Source organism: Silurus meridionalis, chromosome 2, assembly GCF_014805685.1.
Source record: "Silurus meridionalis isolate SWU-2019-XX chromosome 2, ASM1480568v1, whole genome shotgun sequence".
In the NCBI taxonomy this organism is placed as follows: domain Eukaryota; kingdom Metazoa; phylum Chordata; class Actinopteri; order Siluriformes; family Siluridae; genus Silurus; species Silurus meridionalis.
In genome coordinates, this window is record NC_060885.1 from 2,243,632 (window position 1) to 2,264,007 (window position 20,376).

Here is a 20,376-nt window from a genome sequence, read left to right on the forward strand (position 1 = left end):
TTATGTTTTCTTTGCCTTGAGAATAGCTTTATTCTTTACTTCCTGTTGGTCTTCATTAGATGGGGTAGGAGGCATTTGATAAAAAAATGCCTGAAAACCTAATAGGAATGTTATACATGATGTTTTGGATGGTTCTGTTCCATTCCTGGTGCCACTTTGCAGAAATGATATTATGTGCATGAACGACAGAGCTAGCTTATGCCTCAGCTAGCTTACGCTGAGTAAAGAGGAGTCATTTATAAAACAGTTGTTCATTGAGTTCATTTATGCAACTTGGGATTGACGAGATGTTTTTGAGAGTGGTGCATCGAGGATGTGATTGGCCATGCATTTTTTTTTGGACACCACAATATTTCTGTACAGGAAATGGAAATGATGAGTTCACCTCCCGAGTCTTCTGGTCCATGCTGACCGTTCTATAGTCATGTGACCTAAAGGCACATATATTCTCAATAACAGGGGTCACGATGCTATGGCTCATGGGCTGAATACGGCCCCACGTTTGGAATGACCCTGTGATCAATGCCACAGACTTATTTTGAAAATGTAATTTTAAATATGTTTGACTCGTATCATATTGTATTTGATAATAAAGGTTGTCTTTTAAACAAAAAATGTCCCTTAGTTATTATTTGTGATCATGGCTAAGATAATTGTTCGCTGAAACTATCGGCTATCAGCAGAGAGCTGCCTCTAGAGGTGAATCACGTGCTGTATGTTTTTACACGTGAGACTGCACGCTGCACTGAAAGCGCTATATTATATTTATAATTTATTAATTATATTTGTGAATGAATATATTCATATTTATTTCCTTTAGCACATTTTCATGATTCAGTACTGTTTTTTATTTTTTATGTTTGTAATAAAGTTTAGTACTATTGTAAATGGAGTGGGTTTTTTTTTTTTTTTTTTTATCCAGTATCTTTTTTAAAAAGGTTAATTAATTGTTTATTGGAAAGTATGATCCAACCTAGTTATCGGTATCTGTAAAATCCACTGTCAGTCGACCTCTAGTTATTGAGAAATTGATATGAAAAAAAGTCATTATGACCGTAATAATGCGCTTTTAATAAGTGATGAATCTCTTGAAAATTCATTTGTCTGTAAGGTGCAGATAATAATAAACTAATCCAGCATTTGGAGGCAAAATAAATACATTTCAAATCATAATAAAATCTCAGAATAATACTGGTAGTCACTCGGCCCGTGTGATCTTCTGTTACAGACCCCCATTAAAGAAAGAAACAGTTATGTGGCCCTCACAGTAAAAGGTTTGGGGACCCCTGGTCTATTGTGTTATGAGTTCCCAAACTTCCTTATGAACAGTAGTTAGGTTTTATTAAAAAAATGTTATTCATTACAATTTCTACAACTCGTGTCTTTTTTTTCCATACCATTCAAGCGTACTGTATACTACATTGCTAAGACCCTGATGGCTCACTGATGTTGTACTGATTTCAGTATCAGGTCGTGTATTTCAACCCCCCATTCTTCTTTCAGTCCTCACTCTCCTCCTCTTCTTCTTCACCTCCAAAACCATCCTACAGACCACCATCCGATGCTGTCTAGCTACACTGTCCCCTGCCAACACCTTACAGTCTCCAATCTCCTTCAGGTTGCATCTCCTACATAGAACATTGTCCACCTGTGTGCACCTTCCTCCACTCTTATACGTCAATAAAATGTATCTTTATGATGTGAAAATGTAAAAATGCAATACATTTATATTGACAAATAAATAAAAAACTTTGAGTGGAGAAGAGAGTCGAGGTGAATGAATCGCTTCTGTTTCCGGTATGGAGCCTGTGGAGTTTTTCATTAGGTCATGAAAAACTCCACATTCAAGATTTGCTTCATTCAAGATTTGCTTGTTTTGCCAAATGGATTCAAAGATCAGAGTCTGTAAATTTATCCGATCTTACTGGCACTGATGTTGAGAGTCTCTATTTCTATAACCATGTGATGATCTTGTTAGCTGTTCCTTAAGGGTTTGCTGAATCATTTGGGTGTGTTTATAAATTTTATTTGGTTAAATATATATATATCCATTCCACATTTAGTCTTCATTTACTATTCAAATTCTCTCCTGGGAAGATGTTCCACTAGATTTTGTGGAGACTTGTGCAGACTCATTCAGCCACAAGGGTGTTAGTAAAGTCAGGTACTGATGTAGGTGAGATGAGGAGGCCTGAGGTGCAGTCAGTGTTCACTTTATAGTGCAGAGTCAGCTTTATAGCAGGAGAACTGCCACTACAACTTCACCATAAAAAGCAGATTATCATGGAGCTGGCTTTGTGCATAGGGGCATTTTCATGCTGGAACAGTTTAGGGTCTCATTGTTCAAGTGAAGGAAGAACTTTATGCTACTGCATCCAAAGACGACCGATACAGTTTTGTGCCTCCAAATTTATGTTATCAGTTTGGGCAAGAACCATATATGGGTGGAAAAGTCAGATATAACAAAACTTTTGTCCATATGGTGTAGCTATGTAGTTTGAATTTTCCTTCAGAGAAGCATCTGATTTGGCAGGAACGTTGGGAGCACGGTATTACTGTGCAAGGGCACTGTTTTGAAGGTGATTGTGTGTAAACATAGATAAATAAAGTATCTCTCCGCAATGGTGTTAAAATGGCGACCCTTGAACTGCATCTTCATCTTCGGGAAGAGCGCGAAGTCCACAGGAGCCAAATCTGGCGAGTAGCTTGAGTGCGGAAGTGAGCTTATGTGAATAGATTTCCGACGATCCTCGTGTACAAGTTTCCAAACGGTTTAGACATTATCAGGGGGTTAAGGTCGTCGAAGGTCTTTCTGATCTCTCGCGTGCTGTTTAAAACACTTGTTGCCAAATGTATGTTGTGCCAAACATCTCTGTGGCAGATTTGCCAGTTTCACAAAGAATTTCACTCCGTGATGAAATAGCAGACAAGGGAAAACATGGTCAGAACAGCACCAGTTACAGCATTAGTCTCAAAACCTTTTGATACCACTTTGTACACAAGCATACAGTTTGAAATAGCCGCTGCACACGCTAAATTACCTCGTTTAACCCAGACACAATGTTGAGCTCTACACTCTGTCCCAGTAATCGCTCTTGTATGTGAATTTCCACTGCACTAAAATATATCTATCTCTGTGTGTCTTTGTGTCTCTGTAGGTGACGTGTCCCCCATCAGCATGTCTCCGATCAGCCAGTCTCAGTTTATTCCGCTTGGCGAGATTCTGTGTTTGGCTATTTCAGCCATGAACTCAGCCCGCAAGCCAGTTACACAGGATGCCCTGATGGAGCACCTGACCACCTGCTTCCCAGGTACACATGCACACACACACACTCACACACACACACACACACACACACACACACACTCATGTAAGCGTTGTGGTCATTGACACTGTCTTATCATTGAAAGGACATCTGAACATCCTCTCACTTAGATAATTGTCCTATCGTTGAATGAACAATGTCTTATCATTGTGAGGACATTTGACACTGTCTAACCTTTGACAGGGCATTGGACACTATAATCATAGAGAGGATGCTTTGACACAGTCTTATTATGCAAATATTTGACACTGTTGTATCACTGTGAGGACATGTGACACCGCCTAATCATTGTAAAGACATTTGGCACTGCTAAATCATTGTGAGAAAATATGAGAATGTCCAGTTATTGTAAGGGCATTATTTTTGATTATTTATCAGTTTATCATTGAGAGGACATTCTACACATTTTACAAGGAAACTTGGTACTGTCCACGCTTTGTGAGGACATTTGATTGAGAGGATGTTTGACTGTTGTACATTGTTAGGGCAATTGGTACTGCTTAATCATTCTGAGGACATTTGACATTGTCCAGTTATTGAGAAGGCATTTGATGCGTCTAATCATTGACAGGACGTTTGACACAGTTTGCGAGAAGATTTGACACTGTTATTTCATTTCATCATTGAGAGGACATTTGGCCCCTGTCTATGCATTATGAGGACATTTGATTGAGAGTGCATTTGACGCTGTTCTTTTATTGTGATACCAATTGGCACTGCTTAATCATTCCGAGGACATTTGACATTGTCCAATCATTGAGAGGGCATTCCACAATATTCTTTTATTGTAAGGACATTTGGCAAATGTATTTTCATTGTGAGGGTATTAAGCACTTCCTAATCATTATGAGAACATTGACAATGTCTAGTTACTGAGAGGGCACTGCCATTTCATTAAGAATACATTGACACTGTTGTATCATTGTAAGGACATTTGACAAGGTCTTATCATTGTGAGGACATTTAACATTATCTAATCATTGAGTGCCCATTTGGCACTGTTGTATCATTGTGAGAACGTTTGACACTGTTTTACTATTGAGACACCTTGTGTTTTAGATCTAACGATTCCCCAGCTGTATAAACACACACACACACACACACACACACACACACACACACACACACACACAAAAACAAGACAAAAAGCGCTCAGTTGTGCGTTATCTATAGTACGTTAGAAACTGCACTTCCTGTTTCATTTCCCGTCCTGTTCGTGTGTGAAACACAGTTTCCATCATTGTGTTAAACTGATTCACTGCACTGACATCAGCTGCTGCAGGCTGTCCGGGAATAACGACTCAAGCACTAATCGATATTTTGCTGATGAGGGGTTTTGAGCTCGATGATGTCATCCTGGTGTTGTCCATCACTGTACATGATGAGAAATTCAAAGTCGATAGAAAGCCTCCAAGCATAATGGGAAATTATAGCAGCGCTTTTTTTTAATATTTACTTGGATAGGATGATGTTTATGAAGCCTGGTACCTGTTTAGGCTTGAATACTGGAGTTAATGAAATGAGGATTGACTTCAAACATATCACACACACACACACACACACACACACACACACACACACACACACACACACACACACAAACAGGATCTGGGATCACACTGTTCTTTAGCTTATCCAAATAATCTTGATGTTAAAAACTTAAAACAGTCCTAAAAATGGTCAACAAAACATTCATAGACTCACACAAATTGCTGCCTAATCAATCACAGGACAGAATTTGAGTGAAAGTAAACTTGGACCTTTGACAATGGTGGAACTTTCTAAATGGTTTAATAGGAACCATTGAACTTGTTTTGACTAGAGCTACAGGTTTGCTTTGAAATTTTCGCCATAAACATATACAGTGGAACCTCGGAGCTCGCGAGGGTTAGGGACCAAGACCGGTCGCAAGTTCCGAATTTTCACAACCTTTTGATACGCCCCTTCCAACCCAGTAAAAACCCAAAGAACACTATACGAAATCGATTTAAATGAGTAAATAACACTATTTCACTCCGTAACACTTAATTATTAGACAATTTTAATGAGATAAACATTGAGTAGAAATGTTAAAACTATCGTTTTGAGCAGCTCGCGGTTGCTCACGAGCCAATCTGAATGAGAGTCGCCGGTCGGAATGAAAGTTGCGAGCATGCGAGGTTGCGAGCGCTGAGGCCGCGAGCTCTGAGGTTCCACTGTATCCAAATCATGATAAAATTTGACCTAGTGGTGGTGCTATATCCTTTGCAGCAGTTTGCTTAGAATTTGGTTAGAAATTTGTTTAGAATGTTCTTTAGACCAGTGGTCCCAACTCCCGGGCCGTGGATCAGCACTGGTCTGTGGGTCAGTTGGTACTGGGCCGCACAGAAAGAATATATAACTTAACATTATTTCCGTTTCATTTATGATCTGATTCTAAAAGATGTTTTATTTAGGAAAATGACCGGATTCTCTCCACCACATCTGCCTATGACTCACTCTTGATGCATGTCATGATGCCTCGGTCACATGTCCTACCTCCATCCACTACCTTCTTAAAGAGGCTGCTCCGGCCGCTAACACATAATACATTACTGCTAAATTCAATTCATTGCGTTCAGTTTTTATGTACTGAATTGTACATAGGTGAAATAATAATAATAATAATAATAATAATAATAATAATAATAATAATAAGCCACTTAAATTGACAAGAAGAATATGAAGAAAAATCAGTATGGAATAACAATATGGTGGTGCCTATGGACTGTTGGTTTTCGGACCCCTAATATTTAAAAACAATTTTTTTTTTTGTAAATTTACACTTTTTTCTAATAGAGTGACTGTGAAGCATGTGGAAACACCTACTTTTGTGAGAGACACACACGTTCCTTTTGTTTCTTTGCAACAAAATCAGCAAAAGGCAAAACACCAGAACTAGACATTAAATGAGTGGAAGAAAGTTCTATGAAGTCCAAAAGGGACATTTTTGTCTCTAACAGAGGAACTTGTGTAAAATGGAGAATGTGACCAGACCCCCTTACCCCCACACACACCCCCACACAGAGACGATTAGAGACTTATTCCAATAAAGTGAAAGGAATTCTGAACCACCATGGCTTCCACAGAGGCGATAAGCGGAGGCGGGGGGATAACTCGTTTTTTTGCTACTCTCTCTATCACTACTGTACACTACGTATCCCTAAACTTTACATTTTTTACTTTTTCTACTTTGCTTATCTTAATTTTCACCCCAATCTTCGCTTTCTGGCTTCACTTCACCATCTAGCAGCGGCGTAACAAAGCAAAAAATCGACCGAGTGACCGCTCGTGTATATACAATATAAATGCTGCGATTAGTCACTAGTTAAGTATTCACTATTATTAAATTAAATATTCAATAATAATATTTAATCAATTAAATATTTTAATCGATATTTTTTCTTCAGGATTTTCTTTAGGATTTTCTTTTTTGATCTTTCGATGATTGCGATACTATAAGAATGCAAAAAATATTAAATTTTTTTAGATTACATTAAATTCAACTTTATTGTCATTGTGCAAGATACATGTACAGTGCCAATGAAATGCAGTAAGCATCTAACCAGAAGTGCATAAGTGCCTATTTACAATAGATAACAGTAGATAAATAGGGTATGAGGTCCATATATACAGGGATGAGGGTGAATAATGTACATTGGTTGCAGTAGGTAATAATATATGGTATATACAGTAATATACCATATACTGTGCAACGATTATGCATTGACAGACATGTCAGAAGATAATATACTCAATGACATGATATAGTTATGTACATGTATAAAAATGTACATGTATGTGTAATAGAGTATATACAGTATTAATATGGGTGAAATGTACATTAGTGTAAATGTGAGTTATGGATGGTGCGAAAAGAAATGTGTAGTGAATAAATAGGGCAAAATACACAGAAAGTGACTGCAGTATTGAATCAGCTGTTTAGTGCAGTATCAGTCACAAGAAAAAAAGCTATTCTTTAGTCTGTTTGTGCGGCTCTAAAGCACCTGGAGCATCTCCCGGGTGAATAGTTCATGGTTGGGGGGAAAGGTATCTTTGATGATGCCCCTCACCCTTTGCAGACAGCATTTATTGTAAATGTGCTCCAATGTAGGAAGCTAAGTGCCGATGATTCGTTGGGCAGTTTTCACCACCCTCTGAAGGGCTTTACGGTCCGAAGCAGTGCAACTGCTGTACCACACTGAGATCAGTTAGTGAGGATGCTCTCAAGTGTACAGCAGTAAAAGTTCTCCACTTTCCTGTAGCACAGACGGGACTTTTTAAGTCTCATCAGAAAAAAAAAAACAGGTGCTGTTGTGCCTTCTTGATCAGAATAGAAGAGTTCAGAGTCCAGGTCAGGTCCTCAGAGATGTGGACTCCAAGAAACTTCAAGGTGGGTACACGCTCAACAGCAGCTCTGTTGTTGTGAATGGCAGCATGAGCGTGATTGCCAGACACAATGATCTCTTTTGTCTTCTTGGTGTTGAGTTCCAGGTTATTGTCCTTACAGCATGCTACTCAGTGCCGGATCTCTCCCTGTAAGCCGTCTCATTGTTACCTCAGATCAGGCCCACCACCTTCGGTCATCTGCAAAGTTAACAATGCAGTTTGAGGCATAAGCAGGTACACATAGGTGAAAAGGGAGTATAAAAGAGGGGGCAATACACATCCCTAAAGAACCCCATTGCTGAGGGTGAGACTGGAGAAGGTGACGGTTTTCAGTCGGACAGACTGTGGTCTGTTCGTAAGAAAGTTTAGGGTATAGTTGCAGAGATGTTGTTTCAGCTTCAAGATTAGCTTGGAGGGGCTAACGTTGTTAAAAGCTGAGCTGAAATCAACAAATAACATCCTGGCATAAGTGTTGGGGTTGTCCAGGTGGGAAGGGGAGAATGACGTGCCAAGGAAATGTCCTCGGTTGACCAATTTGGGCGATAGGCAAATTGGTATGGGTTCAAAGTTGGTGGCAGACAGGCTTTGAGTTGGGTGAGGACCAGTCTTTCGAAGCACTTTGCGATCACAGGGATGAGTGCGACGGGATGAAAATCACCCAGTTCGTGCGTCATTTACATTTTTGTACGTTATTTTGGGACAATGCCAGGATGTATGCATCTTCTACCTTGTGGCATTTCTTACTCTTGCCAGCGGTTAACAGATTTCAGTTGTCTCGGTGTTAGAGCCAGTATTTCTTTCAGTTTTTGTTGTTATAAAGCCCAATTTTAGTTCTTGTCCATCTCCATTTTATCGGCAACAGCGGACACTGTAACAGAGCGTGACTGGCTCTGCCCTTCACTCGGCAACCGGCACTCGTCCACACGTCCTCTGACAAAAAACATATACTGCGTTGTTTACATATATATTGTTAAGTATACAATACTGTGGTGTAAATGCCTCTGTTTTGCTAAATAATGTACTCTAATTTGTTTCATTATTAACTCATTATTGTATACTACCCTATACTGATCACAATTCTTCAAGACTCCTGCGTATTTAAGACCATGTCTCGACTTGTGATATTTTCAAGTTTCAATGGGGTCATTGTAACACATCTCCATAGTAACTTGGGGAATACCTGAATTTTTTTGGTCAAAAGAAATCTTCATACCGTAACAATGCCCAGTTTGTTGCACAGAAACTAAAGGAAAATGCATGTGTGTCTTAAAACAATAAAACACTTGGTGTTTCCACACTTTCACAGCCATTGTCGATTTAGGTTACAATGACCAGTGTACCTGTTATATAAGGTTGTCCTTTTTTACTCCAAACAGAGCATATGAAAAGGAAAAGAAATAAAAAGTCAGTAAAAATCAGTGCTTAAAAGATACATTTTTGGTAAATCTGCATTCATATATAATCCTATGCAGTTTTTTACAACCCACACTAATTCCAGTGACTAATCACATGCAATTCATAAACATTTTTATTGCATATGTAACATGATTTATACTCAATGTTGAGATCAAACCTTACACTCTGTACATATGTACGTAGGTCAGAAATGAATGTTTCTATAAACCCTGGCTTTGAGTACAGTTTGTTTTTGGTGCCGGTCTTCAGCACAAACTACAAAACACAGCTGGAACTGTGTTTAAACAGCTGGCTCCGGTTCGTCGATGCTGAAACTTACGGTACTTTGCGAAAAACCTCATGACTTGACTTGACTTGAGATTGAAAAAATGACCTGTTGATTTATTAATGTATTTAACAAGACAAATCGTGAAAATCTCCCCAACACCTAAAATCTGCTTTTTCCAGATTTACACTCGCTCCTCAAAGCACTGTGGATTAATTGACGGCGTGGCCTGAACTCTGAAAAACACAATTAAATATTGATCAGAAGAGCTAGTGGTTGGAGTTAATGTCTCTCCTGAGGAACCTCATGAAGCCTTTATGTGAACTGTTAACCGAAGCTTCTGCTGAGGAAGCTAGAAACAGGGTGTGATGGCTACATCACTACAACACTGTCAATATCCGATTAGACTGAGCTTTGCTGACCCCACACACACACACACACACACACACACACACACACACACACACCACACAATTTTCGTAATAGCCATAGGAGAGCCTCGCTTGTGCTTGATTGTATAGTGTAATTTATAGCTATGTAAAATATATGTATATTTATGTGATTTAAAAGTGTCCACTTACACCATAGGGACAAAAGACATTTTGACATTTTCAGCCATAAGTGCTTTTTCTCCAAACTGTTAATACAAAAATGGAGGCACACAATTTAATAGAATGTCTTTGGATGCAGGAGTATGAAATTGTTATTTCATTGAATTTTTCAAACCTGTTCTAGCAGGACAATGCCCCTGTGCACAAAGCTAGCTCTATGAAGATCTGCTTTAGATAGGAAAGTTGGAGTGGAGAATCTCCTGCTAAAGAGCTCCAACGCTATTGCATTTACATTTACATTTGCGGCATTAAGCAGACGCCCTTGTTCAGAGCGATGTACAAAAGTGCTTTTGAACACCTTTGGGATGAATGTGAACACTGACTGCACCACAGGCCTCCTCACCTTCCCACCTACATCAGTACCTGACTTTACTAACACACTTGTCTTAATAAATATCCACAAAATCTAGTGGAAAATCTTTTCAGAAAAGTGGAAGTTATTATAACAACAAATGGAGAATAAATGTGGAATAGGATGTCCGAAAAGAAGCACAAATCAATTTCTTATGCTGAAGTGTCCACAAACTTTTGTCCATACAGTGCAGGTCTATATTTTCATAGTACCTTGCTGGTATACTGCAACATATTATATAGACCAAATAGTTTCCACACAATATGCAGCAGTTTTGCTCATAAATTTATCCTAAATCTGTCTACTATTGACCTTGGATTATCTTCCTAGGTTGTGATTATAATCGAGGAATAACGTTATAATTTATCTATGAAATCACACAACGTGCTCAGGTCCAAGATCAGAACTCCGCCCACATGCGTTTACTCTCTCAAAACTTCAGAAGTCCAAGATGGCGCCGCGGATGGCAGCCTCGGCACGACTCTCTCTAGTACTTTCTTTTTTTTGTTTATTGTCTGGGTGTTTGGTTACCCTACCCTGGTAACTTACACTAGAGAAGAACTGCTTAAGACTCCAGACACTTTTTCACCAGTTTTTACAAACGCAGATAGTGTTTTTGTGCTCTTAGTCGGAGGAGTGGCTGCTCTCTATGGTACATGGATGAGGTGCCGGCACGCTAGTGAAGCTATGACAGAGGTGACTCAACGTGAGTGATGCACTGAAAAACCTGGCAAACCTTGGAGCAAAAACATCCGGATTCTCTTTTTATTATCCTTGGAGATTTAAACAGAGCAAAACTAACACTTGAACTTCCAAAATACAGGCAACATATTAAATTGTCCCACAAGAGAGAAAAACACACTGGATCACTTCCTTGTTCTTAAGGACGCATATCGCTCTGTACCCCGGGCAGACTTGGGGAACTCCGATCATTGTCTGGTTCATCTTATTCCAACATACAGGCAGAAACTAAAATCTGCTAAATTTGTGGTCAAAACAGTGAAGAGATGGACCAGTGAGGCAAAGCAGGAACTACAAGACTGCATTGACTGCACTGATTGGAGTGTCTTTGAGGCTGGAACTGACAGCCTGTATGAACTGACTGACACTGTGACATCTTACATCAGTTTTTGTAAAGACGTGGGTGTGCCAAACTTCAGCAAATTTATTAACAACAAGCTATGGTTCACGGCCAAAATGAAAAAACTCTGACTTGCAAAGGAAGATGTCTACAGAAGGGAGGGCAAAGCACTGAACAAGCAGGCCAGGAACCAACTGACTAAAGAGATCAGAAAATCCAAAATAAATCTTATATCTTCACACCTCTCATACAACCCAGCCCACTGTCTGCCCTATCACACATCTGGGAACCCCTCTAACAATTCCTTCCAGCACTCAAGTTGCACTCATGATTTGTGAAGAGGATGTGTATCAGCTCTTTCAGAGACAGATGAGAAGGAAAGCTTCCATCCCAGACGGTGTTTCCCCCTCCTGTCTCAAAGCATGTGCTGACCAACTGGCTCCTATCTTCACCTATATCTTCAACAGATCACTGAAGCTGTGTGAGGTCCCCTCCTTCTTTAAACTCTCCAAAATCATCCCGGTCCCCAAGAAACCTTTCATTACTGGACTGAATGACTAAATGCCTGTCGCGCTGACATCTGTCATCATGAAGACCTTTGAGCAGCTGGTATTGGCCCACCTAAAGAAGGTGACAGAACAGCTGCTGGATCCCCTCCATTTTGCCTACCAAGCAAACAGATCGGTGGATGATGCAGTCAACATGGGGCTGCACTACATTCTGCAACACTTTGACTGCCCAGGAACATATGCCCGGATTCTGTTTGTCGACTTCAGTTCTGCTTCCAATGCAATAATTCCAGGAATTGTCCACTCAAAACTACTAAAGCTCACTATTTCTCCTGCCATCTGTCAGTGGATCACCAGTTTCCTGACAGGCCGGAAACAACAGGTGAGACTGGGACATATTACCTCCGGTATTTGGACAGACAGCACTGGCGCCCCTCAGGGATGTGTCCTCTCCCCACTGCTATTCTTCCTCTATAGATAGATAGATAGATAGATACAACTTTATTGTCATTGCATTGTACAGGTACACAGCAACGAAATGCAGTTTGGCATCTACCAGAAGTGCAAAATGTATCAGTCGTGCAAAAGTGCAGATAAATATCTAGCATATTTACAGTGCGGATAACTATCTGGCATATTTACAGCAGTGGTATATATATGAAGTATATACAGTGAATAAATATAAAGGCTATTTCAGTGCAGAGATGTGTGGACATTCAGAAGTACAGTGAATAAATATAAAGGTGTACAGTAATTAAGAAAAATGTGCAGAAATGAAAGGTTACAGATCACAAGATTATGGCATTAAGGAGTAGCAAGCTGAATAAACAGTCTACTATATATAAAAAATATATATATATAAATATATACACATACATTATATACACAGATTAATGTGAAATGTTGGGCAGAATGTACAGTAATGATAAATATACATACAGATATAAAAGTGCAGATGTAATGAGGAGTGAAAAGATATAATATGTAGTATGTACATGTATTGTACAGAGGTTATATACAGTCTTTTGTTTATGTTTGTTTTGTAGTGATTTAGCGGTGTAGTGTTGAGTTCAGTAGTGTGATGGTGGATGGAAAAAAGCTGTCCCTGAACCTGCTGGTTCTGGTGCGTAGTTTCTGTATCTCCTTCGTGATGGAAGGAGGTTAAACAGTTTATGACTGGGATGTGAAGAGTCCTTGATGATGCTGTGAGCTCTGCAGACATCTGCTGTGGTGAAGGTGTTCAATGGCAGGTAGTTGGGTACCAGTGATGCGTTGGGCGGTTTTGACCACCCTTTGCAGTGCTTTACGTTCACACACAGTGGAGCCTCCGTACCATACAGTGATGGAGTTGGTCAGGATGCTCTCAATGATGCAGCGGTAGAAGCTCGTTAAAATCCCGGGACAGATGAGATTTCTTGAGACTTCTCAAGAAGTACAGGCGTTGTTGTGCTTTTTTTACCAGAGCTGACGTGTTCTACTGCCAGGACAGATCCTCAGAGATGTGAACTCCCAGGAACTTAAAGCTGGAGACTCGCTCTACCTCGGTTCCATTGATGTTGACTGGTAGATGTCTCCTGCTGTTGGATTTCGGAAGTCCACAATGAGCTCTTTGGTCTTTGTGGCGTTGAGAGTCAGGTTGTTGGTGGCACACCATGCTGCCAGATTACGGATCTCTTCCCTGTAGGCCGATTCGTTGTTGTTGTCGATCTGGTCGACCACGGTGGTGTCATCTGCATACTTGATGAAGATGTTGGAGTTATACAGAGGAGCACAATCGTGGGTGAACAGGGAGTAGAGCAGTGGGCTCAGAACACAGCCCTGCGGTATGCCAGTGTTCAGAATTAGGGTTGAGGATACCTGGTTTCCCAACCTGACAGATTGAGGTCTGTTGGTGAGAAAGTCCAGAATCCATCTGCAAGTGGAGGTGCAGATACCCAGTTCACTGAGCTTAGTGATCAGTACAGTGGGGAGGACTGTATTGAATGCAGAGCTAAAGTCAATGAACAGCATTCTGATGTACGTGTTGCTTTTATCCAGGTGGGTGAGAGCAGAATGAAGAGCTGTGGAAACTGCATCCTCTGTTGACCTGTTCGGGCGATAGGCAAACTGGTATGGGTCCAGTGTAGGTGGTAGGCCCGCAGTGAGGTGATTCAGGACCAGTTTCTCAAAGCACTTCATAGCAATGGGGTGAGTGCAACCGGGCGAAAGTCATTCAGGCATTTAGCAGCTGAGTGCTTAGGCACTGGTATGATAGTAGTGGTCTTCAGGCATGTTGGTACCGTGGCTTGGGCCAGTGACAGGTTGAAAATGTCAGTAAAAACCTGTGCCAGTTGTCCAGCGCATGCTCTGAGAACACGTCCCGGTATGCCGTCCGGGCCAGCTGCCTTTCGTGCATCCACTCTGCTGAACACTGAATAGACGTCCGTTGTTGAGATTGAAAGTGGGCTGTAAGCAGTAGCAGAGTCCGTGGTTGGTGTAAAATGTCCTGTGCTTTGGTCAAAACGAGCAAAAAAGTGATTAAGTTCGTTTGGTTGGAAGGCACTGCTGGTTGGTTGAGCTGTGGGTTTGTAGTCCGTGATTGACTGGATGCCTTTCCACATGCGTCTGGGGTCAGAGTTGTGGAAGTGCTCTTCTATGTGGCGTTTAAATGTGAGCTTTGCTTTCCTGATGCCCCTTTTCAGGTTGGACCTGGCTCTGTTGTAGTCCTCCGCACTGCCAGATTTAAAGGCAGCATCTCTTGCTTTCAACAGGAGACGGACTTCAGAGTTCATCCACGGCTTCTGGTTAGAAAGCATTTCACGTGTTTGACAGTAGTGACATTGTCAATGCACGTGTTAATATGGTCCAAAACAGATGATGTGTAACTGTCCATGTCTGTGTGAGAGTCCAGTGTGGCCTGTGAAGCGAACATGTTCCAGTCAGTATCCTGAAACTGTTGTTGTAGAGAAGAAATGGCCCCCTCTGGCCATACCTTTACTGTCCTCACAGCTGGTTTCACACGTTTGATCAGTGGTGTGTATTTGGGTAGCATGAACAAAGAGAGGTGATCAGACTGACCCAGGTGGGGGAGGGGAATGGCTGTGTATGCCCCAGGTATGTTTGTGTATACCTGGTCCAGTGTTTTGTCCCCTCTAGTAGAGCAGGAGACATTGCGGTGAAATTTTGGTAAAACAGATTTCAGGTTGGAGTGGTTGAAATCTCCAGCAACAATGAATACGAACGACTGCACGTCAAGTGACCCAACTGAATTTTTCAGATGACACCACACTCATCGGATTTATCCAAGATTGCGACGGGTCTGCATATGAGCAGGATGTAAAGCGGCTGGTGCTATGGTGCAGTCAGAAAAACCTAGAGCTAAACACACTCAAAACTGTGGAGATTAGATTGGACTTTAGGAAACACCCTTCAACACTACTCCCCCTCACAATATCTAACAGCATTGTGTCATCTGTGGAGAACTTCAAGTTTCTGGGCATTACTATTTCCCAAGACCTCCCTTCTGGAGGCGCTACAGAACTCTGTTTACCAAAACTGCCAGACACAGGAACAGTTTCTTTCCCCAGGCAATCACCCTCATTAACAACTCACCGTAATTATATTTCCTGCTTCATATCTATAAGTACTGCACACATCAGATATCAGAACTGTCAGTCATCACATCATCCGTATATGTTACACACACTATTGCTGCTGAATATCGTACAAAGCTGAAGTAAACTCTTTATCATACCTGATGCACAATACTGTTATTTGCACCACCATGCACTCACACTTTATGTACATTACTAATCTGTCATATTATCTGTATCCCTATTTAATACTCGTACTGTCTATATTGTCTCACATTGTCTGTATTGTCTTGTATAGTCTGTGTAGTCTTGTCTTGTCTGTTTTGTTTTGTATAGTCCAAGCTGAATGTATAGTGTTATTTATGTCTGTCTGTTAGAGTCACTAACAGCTAGGACCAAATTGCTTGTGTAAACCTGGTTCTGATTCTGATTCCGAAGTACTAAACACTGATGTGCACAATTTCAGTATTAAATTCTTACTTTACACTCTAAAAAAACCATAACACAGAGGTGGAAAGAGTAATAAAATACAGTACATATTACACAATATACATCTCCCGCTTTACCGTGGTTCGAATCTCACGCCCCGGTTTATCGCAGAATTGTCTCTTGCGAATAGCACGATAATCTTATAGGAAAACTTATAGGGAATTGTTTTAAAAGAGTTTTATGTTAAAGTAATGACATTGATTAATAAAAATATAATTATAATTATTAAATAAAGTAAAATGTTAATACTGTACATTTACTCACTATAAATGTGGTACAGTGCACTGTATTTCTAAGAATTTACACAAAATTCATCTCGCTATATGCTTGCAATTTTTTCCTGTGTGTGTTTAAAGTGTGTGGGAGAATGATCTACGGCTTAAACAATAAAAAACAAAGCATTTTTGGGGTGGTGTCCGCTTAGCACGTTTTTTAGTTTATCGCGGTTTTTTTATTTCGCGCAGGCGGTTTTGGAACGTAACCACCGCGATAAACAGGGGATTACTGTATTATACTCGAGTGTAAGTACTGTTACTTCAATAAAATTTTACTTAAATAAATCAACTCAAGTAAAAGTAAAATGTAACTCAATTAAAATTCCACTACATGTGTGGAGTTTTGACATTGGACCTCCTGGAGTGTTTAAAGGCTCTGGCATGAAGAATCTGATGCTGGATCTGTGATGAACAAAAAAAAAGCTTCTACTTTTATACCAAAGACTGTAGAAAGAACATTTACTTATAATCTTATACTCCAGTAATCATGTTAGTTCTCACTCTCCAGTGTTCTGTATTGTTGATAGATTTATGATCAAACTCTTGATGTCACCCAAATGAGGATGGGTTCCCCTTTTGAGTCTGGTTCCTCTCAAGGTTTCTTCCTCATAACATCTAAGGAAGTTTTTCCTTGCCACAGTCGCCATGGCTGCTCATCAGAGATAAATGCACACCATTTACCTTGACTGTTGAGACAATGTCAGTTTTTGAGACAATGTTCATTGCTAAAAGCGCTATACAAATAAAAATGAATTGAATTGAATTGAATTGAATGTCTGTTGTGAAAAGCGCTATAGAAATAAACTTGACTTGACTTAAAATGTACTTAAAATGTACTTGTTCCTTTTTTTTTCATAAATAAAAAAAAAATGTATAATGCATGGCCTTTTAGGCCTTCTGCAAAACACCGAACATAAATCACTTTTTTTTGTAAAAACTGGGTGATTAGCCACCTTCCCTGTCTTGCTGTCAAGTTTTTCTATCCTGGTTTGACATCTTGATTTTCTCTGTGTAATTCTTGCGTTTTGCATCTACCGGATGCGTGACGAGTCTGAGCTCCTAAACCAAAATCTGTAAAGTGCCGCGCAATCGTTTCTTTCGCCCTTGCATTATTTTCATTTAATTTTTTTAAACTCAGTAATGGATAAGATATAAAATAAAGCAAAGTACAACATTTCGAACAACATATTGAATTAAAAGGAAATATTTTAAAAACTACTTAAAAAAGTAAAAGTACACAAAAAACTACTGTTACTTTCCACCTTAGCTAAACCAGAAACAAAGTACTGATATCTATCGATTAACTATAGAAATAAAATAAATCTAGACAAACATTCAAGGAAACTGTAATACAGTCTAAATCAGAATGAGAGTGTACAATAGTTACAGTCAGAGTCCCTGACCAATCAGAACGCGCCATGTTTCCGCTTTATAACGTCGGAGGTGGGGACGAAAAAAAAAAAGAGTATTTATAGTTGTGTAATGTTGTCACGGCAACTGCCAGAGTATGATGTAATGGTGGGCAACACTTAACCCTGACCAGTTATAGCTTATGTTCTGCTTTATCTTTCTTGATTCACTCTGTGTGTGTGTGTGTGTGTGTGTGTGTGTGTGTGTGTGTGTGTGTGTGTGTGTGTGGTAAAGCTGATTGAGGTAAAAGCAGGACCAGAGAAAAGTGAGGACATCATGTTCTCAGTGTACACACACTTCTGTGCAACAGTCACGAGTCGAGTCTCTTTGTTCTGTTGTGTCCAGTAACCAGGTTCATGTTGTAATGTGTTTATTAAAATCCTTCAACTTCTTGCAATTCTTATAAAAATGGAGCCTCCTAAGTGCCTTTTCACTTGAAGGGACCTTTCTGTTGGCAGGTGTTTCTCCACTGGTGTCACTCTGGGGACATTTTGCTGACAGTAGGCTTGCATTTAAAAAGCATTCAACCATAAAATTGTAGATATAATTCACATTTTACATGCTATATTTAAATTGGGGATTCATCTATAAAGTATTTTATATATGTGACATACACTTTATTGACAAAAGTATTGGGTCACCTGGTGATAAGCACGGTATGTGGTTTTGGAGTATCACATTCCACATTTAGTCACAATTTGCTCTTGGAATTCCCTCCACTCTTCTGGGAAGATTAACCTCTAGATTTTGGGGTGTGTTAATGGATATTTGTGTTCATTAACCACAAGGGTATTATGTACTGATGTACACTGGCGATCAAAATTAGAGAACAATGTATAAACAATTGAACAATTCTGAAATAATGTCATTTTCACTGCTCAACAGTTGAAGGAGTTTTTCATTCGTTAAATAATCTTCAATAACCAACCGTAGTCTAACCGTGGATGGGACGTTAGTCATTTATGTCTAGGTACATTTTATCATAGACAATAGAGGTGTGCGATATTGACAAAAGATTATAGCTCAGTATTTTTTATTTTATTGATAACAATAATCAAAATATATTTTACTGAGTGTTTATTGTGCTGGTACCTTAAGGACTACCATGGACAGCTGCCTCCTAACATTTTTATATTTTTTATATATTCCGTGTGGTGGTCAGTTCACAGCACATCATTTCCAATAAGTTTAAGTAATTTTTTTCTAAAAGTGTGACATTTAATTTTTCTAACATTTTGGCTGTTACCAAGCAAATTAAATCAGTATAAAAAAAGTAATTTTTGCAATGCAGAGGAAAAAAACTTTAAATGTAAAATTAAATCCGCCGGTAATTTACTGTAAATAAGTGAGGCATTGCGATTGAATGAATCACCTATATAAATGATTCAGCTCAATCGCATTGACTCACTTATCACTATTGCTCAGAGACAAAAAACTGTGCTGTGGCTTTGTTTGGAAATTTTTTTTTGGTGAAATCAAGCAAAACATGCAATGTGGTGTCTAAAATGTCTTAATATTAATTTCTTGTTTATTGAACTGTTGTATAAAATAAATCACATTTGTACTCATGCTGAATTTTAACCCAGCCATTAGGGTTGCACAAACCAGTGCACTCTTAGTGCCGGTCCCAAGCCCGGATAAATGGGGAGGGTTGCGTTAGGAAGGGCATCCAGCGTGAAACATGTGAAAAATCAAATATGCGGATCACAAATCAGAATTTCATACCGATCATACCGACCGATTTAGATCGGTAGAGGCCCGGGTTACCAACGACCGCCACAGGTCACACAGACGTTAGCCAACAGGGTACTGGTGGAAATCAGGCTACTGTTGGCCGAAGGAGGAGAAGGAGAGGAGGAAGACGTCTACAGAGACGGCAGGGAAAGGAGAAGTGAAGGAGAGTGGAGGTTTGGGTTGGTACTTTAAATGTTGGTACTATGACTGGTAAAGGGAGAGAGGGAGCTGATATGATGTAGAGGAGAATATGATGTGTGTTCAGGAGACCAAGTGGAAAGGGAGTAAGACCAGGAACATTGGAGGGGGGGTTAAACTGTATGATCATGGTGCGGATGGAAAGAGAAATGGTGTAGGGGTGATTCTGAAGGAAGAGTACATTGAGTGTAGTGGAGGTAAAGAGAGTATCAATAGAAGAATGCTAAGGATGAAGCCACTAGGAAGGAGGAAAAGAGGAAGACCAAGGAGAAGGTTTATGGTAATTGATTTGAAAGAGGCAGATGTGAAGGACAGAGTAGTATGGAGACGGATGATCTGCTGTCTTGACCCATAATGGGAGCAGCTGAAAGAAGAATCATGCTGAATTTTTGAGGGAAAAAACTGCAAAAAACTTTTTGTGTGATATTAATTAACTTTATGAATTACACATTTTCTTCCCCCATATCTTGAATTTTGTGGTATTCTAAATGCATTTTAATAGATAGAAGCATGCAAAGAAATAACGCACTCTAAATGCTTATGTGCACAAGTCTAAACTACTAGACTCATTACATGTGCACTCTGTAGGTTCTTTCTGTTTGGTTTATGCAATATACTTGAACTTGAAACAACAATCACGATATTATCATAGACTATATATATCGTACACTTTACTAGGCAATCCACTTCCTGGAAAGTTTTTGGAACATGAACTGGAAGCTGTAAAGTAG

General features: G+C 39.7%; 1 protein-coding gene across 2 annotated transcripts in view; it reads left to right on the top strand.

Moving 5' to 3' along the window:
* Positions 1-20,376, top strand: part of stox2a (storkhead box 2a) — a 73,725-nt gene that overhangs the window by 41,700 nt on the left and 11,649 nt on the right. For both annotated transcript variants that reach the window (XM_046836486.1, XM_046836496.1), the window contains exon 2: positions 3,159-3,311. In XM_046836486.1, coding sequence (XP_046692442.1) covers positions 3,159-3,311 — 153 coding nt within the window. The remainder of the gene's footprint in view (positions 1-3,158; positions 3,312-20,376) is intronic.